The sequence below is a fragment of the Cyprinodon variegatus genome, unplaced genomic scaffold, assembly GCF_000732505.1.
Source record: "Cyprinodon variegatus isolate N-32 unplaced genomic scaffold, C_variegatus-1.0 Scaffold1192, whole genome shotgun sequence".
NCBI classification, from domain to species: Eukaryota; Metazoa; Chordata; class Actinopteri; order Cyprinodontiformes; family Cyprinodontidae; genus Cyprinodon; species Cyprinodon variegatus.
Window position 1 is genome coordinate 162,534 of NW_015151645.1, and position 8,194 is coordinate 170,727.

At 40.1% G+C, this 8,194-nt stretch overlaps 1 protein-coding gene across 1 annotated transcript in view; it reads right to left on the bottom strand.

The window, feature by feature from the left end:
• The window catches only part of zc4h2 (zinc finger, C4H2 domain containing), a 19,610-nt gene that overhangs the window by 6,738 nt on the left and 4,678 nt on the right, over positions 1-8,194 (bottom strand). Inside the window, exon 4 of the mRNA XM_015401190.1 lies at positions 1,661-1,823. Coding sequence (XP_015256676.1) covers positions 1,661-1,823 — 163 coding nt within the window. The remainder of the gene's footprint in view (positions 1-1,660; positions 1,824-8,194) is intronic.

Sequence of the window (8,194 nt, forward strand, 5' to 3'; positions counted from 1 at the left end):
ATTGAGAGGAAGAAGAAGAAGAATCCTTGTTGCCCACTGAGTGATTTGCCCACGACCACCTTACGACGGCCGACTGAATTTCAAACATGTTTGATTTTCTCCTGACTTTACGATTCCTGATGGGGAGGTGGTCGTCAGAATTCTGACTTTTTTCTCAGAATTCCGACTTTTTTCTCAGATATCTAACAGATAACAAACATGTTAGCATCAAGCCATAGCCATGTCTGTTTTAGAGACTAGCTCTCTTGTTTTAATGACCTTCTGCTCCTCCATTAATTACGAGACCCCTTGGGCACGTAAAAAGTTGACTAATTTCGTCATTTTGCACCAATCTGTCACTGGCCCTCCCAAACATCTTTGTCAGTGAAGCTGAGTGCTCACACATCTCTTCCTTCATGGTGCCCATCTACATTAAAATCCAAAATTGTGAGATTAAAGTCAGATTAAAGTCAGCCGGCCCCACCAGTGGCCCTAATCCTCTTCCGCTTCCGTAGGTAATAGAGCTAAACTTAGCAGAATAAGAGTTTAAAAACTTTGCAAAAATTGTAGCATTTGACCCAAATTCAATATAATGTTTGTTATATTGAGCTAATCTGAAGCAGGTTTACTAATAACAGCACATAAGCTGCTCTTTGTTCAGAAGATAGCGTTAGCTACAACTATCAGCAAGCGACAGGAAACGAGCATGCTAGCTAAAGGTGCGTAACAGCTGCCCTGTGTTCGCACCACAGGGGAACTATGGAGCACATGAACGATCAAATATTAGCCTATATGGAGAAAGGGAGATGGATGGATGGATGGATGGACGGACGGACGGACGGAGAAAAAAAGAAAGACCTTCTAAGCATCTTTCCAACGGAAAGCATTTACATTAAAGCAGAATCTTGCACGTATCAAGTCTGCAGAAATCTTTTGTTTCTCAGCAATTTTTGGCCTTTATGAAGATGTAACCAGATTGAGCTGCAGAGCTGCTGCAGCTTCTGCCGAAGTAAGAAATGCAGAGATTTTATTTTCTGCTAATTTCTGAATAAATTCATAACATTATGAAAATAACGTGATATTACAAGAATAAAGTTGTAACATTATGAGAAAAATTTTTTATTTTATGACAACTCTTCCAAGAATCCCAGTCTTCCCTAAAATGAGGAATGTTGAGGATCTTATACTTTGTTTCACAAATAAGGAAATATTAAGTCTTTTAGCATAAATTTATCATCAGAATGTCTGAGACTAAGCAGACTGATGGTGGAGCTGGTCGGCCGTCAGCAGGTTGTTGTTTGATGACTTCATTCTCATAATTTTACGACTTTATTCTTGTATTTTTATTACTTTATTCTCCTAATGTTACATTATTTTCACTTTATTCTCATAATTTTAAAAGATAAACTCCAGCGTGGCTCCGATACACCTTGGTAGGGCTGCGTATGGTTCCATCTTTTGAATATTTAAATAGCAGCTGCTTCTTTATTCATCAGGAAAACCGTTAAATAAAAGACGAAGACTGAGATTCAGCTTTATTGACGCTGCCCTCTGCCTTCACCCAAAGCAGCTAAATGAGGAACGGAAGAGACGACGAGCCCGGTGTGGTTTGTGCGCCACTAGAAAGTGGCGATCCACAGACTTCCTTAATCTCCTTTGCATCCGTTTTGAATGTAAATACCTTCATGGGTGGCGGCTGCTGCCTGAAGGTGGCCGTCTGCCGGGCGTCTTGCTTCCTGGACACCTGAAGCTGCTGTGCCGCCGCCGCCGCCGCAGCTAGTGACTCTGGGATGGCGGGCTCATGTGGCTCCTTCTGCCACTCTGCCTTCTGCTTCTCAAAGTAACTGTTCAAAGCAGGATGGGAAGAAAAAGGAAATAAAGCTGGTAAACAGATCGCATTTAGACCTCATAACTCACACCGCAGCTGACACTGAACCGTCCACAGCCACTTTTCTAAACCCAGCAAAATTACAGTTGTGACACAATTTTCTTTAATGCAAGTCTGATCAAATGCTTCAAGTAATTAAAAGACTGTTTGTAAGCATACAAGTGTGTGTGTGTGTGTGTGTGTGTGTGTGTGTGTGTGGGCAGGGGAGGGCTGGGAAAGAAATGTGGCCTTGGACTTTATGCATGACTGGCCCTTTTTCAAAGACAAAAAAACGTGATATCCCCTTTCATTACCCTCTCTGGTTTCTCTCAAAATAGGAGCGGGGTAGAGTGAGATCTTTGAGCATTCACAGAGTAAATTTGATGTGTTACATTTCCTGTGAACATGGCTGACCTCTGTGCCAAGCATGTTGGCCTTTTCAGCAGCCGCAGGCGTTCAGTGGGTTTCTGATACGCAGATTCTGGACTGCGTTACCTTTCCTTCAGGTCACCGGCGCAAAAACATCTTACACTGCAAAAATCTAGACATTTTTCTTAAATTAGGCGCATTTTTCCTTGAATTAAGGAGGTAAGTGAAATACTTTGCCAATGGAATGAGACAATTTACATTTAAAATAAGAAAAAAAACAACAGCGGCCTCTTATTTCAAGTGCTTAATATCTGATTATCTTATTTTAAGGCTAAATATACCGATTCCATTTGCAGATCATCTTATTTACCGACCCAAATTAACTGTAAATAAACTTATTTTGAGATTTCTTTACTACTTTTAGATTGTTTTTGCAGTGTAGCTATGATGCTTGAATACACCCAGCAAACTGTTGGGGATGTGATCAGATTATTTTTTCTTTTAAAACATCTTGTCACAGTTTTACTAATAATAATAAAAACATTTAGAAATGATTGTTTTAACGTCTCCTTCCTTCTCTATAAATCTGACACTCTGCTGTGATGACGAGTTGCACATAAGAACCAGAGGAGAACATAAGCTGCTGCTTTCGTAGTGTCTTTTACGGCCGGCTGAGCGTCGAGGGTTGGGGTGGGGGGGTGTCATCCGGACGGGAAGGAGAGACAACAACCAGCTGGCCAGCAATGAACTCATCATTGGAGCCTTCTGGCAACACAGGGCCAGAGTAGAGAGGCGAGCAACAATGCTGTCAGCACGCAGAGCGGCTCTACATCACAGCCATTATCCCCCCCCCCTCAAACCCAAAGGTCCCGACTCCTCAGCACGGTCAATTTGCCTTTTTAATACAATCATTACACATAAAACAGCCTTTTGGTTAATATGATGGAGAGTTTGAGGCTGAATAAAGAACGTGGCCTTTGGTGCAAATTATAAATAAACTCCATGGTAACCAGCCACTGATAGTTCAGCTAATTCCTGTTAGAGCAAAACATGGACGACCCATATTAAACAACAGCCAACGTCTGGGTGTAGACGGGATACTGGAAGGTCCCCCGTCCAAAAGGAAAAATAACTTTGGAGAAGTTTAACTTCTATATTCTCGCTCCATTAACTATGATTTGCGGTGGAAAATTGAACAATCATCTGCTGTTGATGGATGTCAGCCGGCTGGAAGCCTGCTTGTCAGACCACCCTGATGTACCTCCAATTTTCTGGATGACACAGATTTTTGTGAAGCCTGAAATGGTTTCATTCGTCACCATCATTCTGGCACTTTCTACAGCTGGACACGTTTAGGATGAAAAAACTGCTTCAGCTTGATGTGCATATCTGGAAAACAAGCCCACAGTCCAGCTGATCGGAAATTAAAAAATATTTGGTGTCAAGTTTAAAGTTTTAAAGGTTCACCTAAATTACAGAAAGAAATGTTTCCAGGAGGATAAAACTTTAGACTTCTATACTTATTTTGAAAAACAAAGGAATTAATCTAAAGCTTAGAAAATAAACTTTAACACAGGAATATTATCATTAATCACTAAATGAAAGTGAGTTTTTTGGAGCAGCAGTTACACAAAGCATCAAACTTCTGTTCCTAAAGAATCCAGATATTCTCCATGGCCTCTAGGCGTTAGTGTGAAAAGCACGGCTGCAAAACAAATAAGACCCGCGTTGATCAAAGGGCGGGGAAACTACCAATCGGCTTCTTTGCCCTTGACATTTGAGCAACGTGTTCCCAAGATGTTATCCACCAAAAAAATCCTCTCCAAAAAAGGAGCTCCTACTTCCTCTAACCAACAGCGATCCATCATCTCAGCTCCTCTGACAACTCCAGGCGCAAAAACATTCATTAGGAATATCTTCCTGCTGAAACTTGTGGCGTCCGTGATCTCGCAAGACAGTCTGTGAAGCAACTGTACTACGATACAGTAACACAGCCGCCATGATCTGTAACTCTGGTGGCATCTCATCAGTCTGGCCGACACCACATCAACCGAATTCCTCCCGGGTTACAGTATTAAAATTAAAAAGCGACCGGACTGGTCGAGTCAGGCGACTTGAAAGCTGTTTGCGGAAAGCAAAAAGAGACGGAGTCACAACTTTTCATACACACCCAGGGTTTAATTATTGTTTGGTGCTCTGCTCCTAAACATCAACGTCGATTTTTTTAATCACCCTGGGAGTGCCGTTTGTTTCACAGCAATAAAACGAAAAGGAAGAAATTCCCAGAAAATGTTCGTTAACGCGTCCAGCCAACCGCAGGCTGGATGCCTTTAAATGTGGTTGAAAACCTGAAATAACCTGAAGAGAAAAAAAAACAACCTTCTTCCTCTGCTGTGTCAAATAAAATAATGTTCAATAATCATTTCATTAGGTGGCATCGCTGGATGAACTGGTCGTTTTAATGATAATGAGATATTTTACTAAGAGAAACAGGAGAAAACTTTGATTATTTCTCTGGTATCTTAAAGTAAAAGTCCAGTCAGCGAGGAATAACCAAAGGATTATTATTCAGTAAATAAATAATTGTTGTTGATTGCAGATGTGTCTACCGTATTTTCGTGACTAAAAGGCGCATATAAACGTCTTTTTTTTTCCCCTCAAAATGTGCAGTGCGTCCTATGTGTGTTGTTACTGCGGATGTTGTTGAGACCGCCATGAGAACGTTAAAGGGGGAAGTGTGGGCGTGGATTGGCTGCCATGCAAATGGACAGAAACTATGGTGATTTTTAAGAGAAAGACTTTGCCTAAAGAGACTTTTCCAGCTGGAGTCGTTATGAAGGCAAATGAAAAGGGCTGGATGGATGAGGAGATGATGAAAGCGTGGCTGAGGGAGGTGTATGTGAGGAGACCAGGTGGTTTTTTCCACGCATCACCATCGCATCACTCCATGCGTGCCCATCTCACAGCCGATGTGAAAAACATGGTGAAACAAATAAACTCTGTGCTCGCTGTTATTCCGGGAGGTCTGACAAAGGAACTTCAACCGCTCGACATCGGTGTGAACCGGCCGTTCAAAGTAAGGCTGCGAGCGGCGTGGGAGCGATGAATGACAGACGGAGACCACAGTTTCACGAAAAGTGGAAGGCAGCGCCGGGCAAGTTACGCCACAGTTTGCGGATGGATTGTAGATGCTTGAGCTAACGCGTCTGCTGGCTCCTCGGAAATGATGCCGGCTTTTGCAAAAGCCGGCATCATTTCCGAGGAGCCGCGCTGCACGGAAAGTGACTCTGACAGCGAAGAAGGGGAAATTGGCATGTCTGATTTAGCGCAGCTGTTTAATTCAGAAACAGAGGATGATGACTTTGATGGGTTTGATTAATACTTTGTAATAAATACATGAATAAAGCACAATCGTACTCAGTTTTGCTCCCGCTCTATTTTAAATATGCAGTAGAGGTATTTAAACGTAGTAGAGGACATGTACCTGTATATAAAACGTGTGTGTTAAATACAGTAATGGCACACATAACTGAGACTGCGCCTTTTAATACGGTGCGCCTTATGGTCGTGAAAATACGGTAATAGTTCCCATTGATTTAGCTTGTAAAGCGGGAAGAATGGCGCTAGGCTTACCGCACCGTGACGTCACTGCTGGAAGATGGCAGGAGGGAGGGGCTACTATATTTGGGGGAAAAATGGCCGCTCCCAGACTCCGTGATTGCGATGAAAATAATTATTTCAATTATTTTACTGATTTACACTAAATTCATTAAATCACTACAAATGTATAAATAATGATCCATTGATTATTCCTGCTGACTGAACTTTTACTTTAAAACTACTTCTTCTCCACTGACCAAAGCTAACATAGCAAAGCTGCTTTCAGCGTTCGGACTTTATTTAGCGACGCCGCATTTGCCCCAAAAACTATTTTGTTCTGGAAACTCTAGATGAGGCTTGTAATAAGCGAGATTACATGTCCTAGTCTGAGAAATACCATGACAACGTTAATAGCTGCAAGCTTGGAGTAATGGGCTCAGCTGTGATGCACATCAAAATGCCATCCATCGCTGCCAATATTCAACGTGCCTTGATGCTAAAATAAACCCTGTAAAGGATTACCATTCACCTACTGTGTTTCAGCTGGAAGTCTATCCTTATATATATATATATATATATATAAATAAAGGGTTTTACCAGAATAAAGTTGTTATTTTAAACATTAAAACAACAGAAGATAAAAACTTGCCAACGTCTTCCAATCCATTGAACTTTTTTTTAGGTTTTTTTTTACATCACAACCACAAATGTTTGAGTAATTTAAAGATTTCTTTCTGCTGGAGTTAAAATGCTGCATACGTTAAGGTGTTGGGAAGATATAAATGGTTTGTTTTTGTTTTGTAAAACTGCGGCTGCTCTGTGAGGGCTGTAGAGTTTGGTCAATGAACATTAAGCAGGTTACCGAGCAGCATTAGGCCACAGCAGACAGGTCAAGGAAAAAGTTATGAAATACTTTAACACTGGGACTCCCAGATTTCTGATCCTACTGGAACTCCCACTGGCCATCAGTTTGACAGGCGACATTTATCCAAACGAAACACATTAGTGGTGATGTCATCAACTGCGATGGTTCTAGTGTGCGATATAAACCCATAGTGGATATGTGAACCTGAAAACAGGTCTAGAATAGATTTTTCAAAGGCTGTATTGTACTGGTTCATCAGTAGGGCTCGGTGCGGTTCAGTTCTGGCCCAGTTCTCAGATAATAAAGAGCGCCTGAGCAGACCGTCTCATCTCCTTACAGTCAGCCTCCGTAATCAGAAAATTTCAGACATTCCTAAAAGTCAGAAAAGAAATCAGAGTAACAGGAATTCATGTTTAACCGGAAAATCCTCTCCTGAAAATAGATATTAAACTATGATAGTTTTAAATTTAGCCCTGAAATTGATTAAAGCCTTAGAAGACACACATAAAGGGAACATTTTAGCAACACTTGACCTCTTCAAATTAAACACAAAGAGCTGCTTTATCTGAGCGGCACAAATAGAGTCTACAGCTGCTTGTAGGAAGGTTGTGAAGGTTTTCAAATATAAAAAACAAAAAGGAAAACAGTGTAATCATTCACAGCCATCCCCGTAGCTATCACATTGTTTTTCATGATTTTGGAATAACTAAAGAGCGATTCCCACTGGCTGCTGCTTTATCTTTCATCCTTCTAGCTACAAATAAAATCCTTTAACAGGATGTTTTTCTAAATTAGTCTGTTTATTGTAGGGTTGGGCAATATAAAGATAATCTAATATCATGATATATTTGGGCTATCATCGCATACACTATATATACCACAATACGGTTAAATGACCTTTTAAAAACAATGCTTAAACTTGCACTGATAGACTCATTCAAACGTTTGGTTTCATATTTAAAATATTTTATTTTATCCAGCTCAAAGCTTTCTGCTACATTCTGTCTTTAGGTGTCAGAATTCAACCTTTAACAAGATCCCAGCATCCAAACAGGAAATAAAGCAACAATAATGCAGAATGCATTACTAAATTAGCCGACGATTATTTCATTAATCAATTAATCTGATCGTTTCAGTCCTAAAATTAACCCTTTAGATTAAGAACAGGATGTCAGTAAAGTTTATGTACACGTTAAAGTAGATAAAAGACTTGATAAAAACTTTCTGTAGGAATACATGAAACTGTAAAGATGTGTCGTGAATTGGTGCTATATAAATAAACTAGGGCTGCAACTAATGATTATTTTGATTATTGATTAAAATGTCAATTATTTTTTTCAATTAGTTAATTAATAATTGGATAGCCAAAGATTCCTAACAGAAGACTTTTGAAATGAAACCAGGAAAAACTTTAACTTTTCATCTTGAGGAGTTCTGGATTAAAAAGCAGATGAAATTTTTTTTTTTAATCTTTTAATGCAAAATGTTTATAATTTTTTATTTTTTTTATTTTT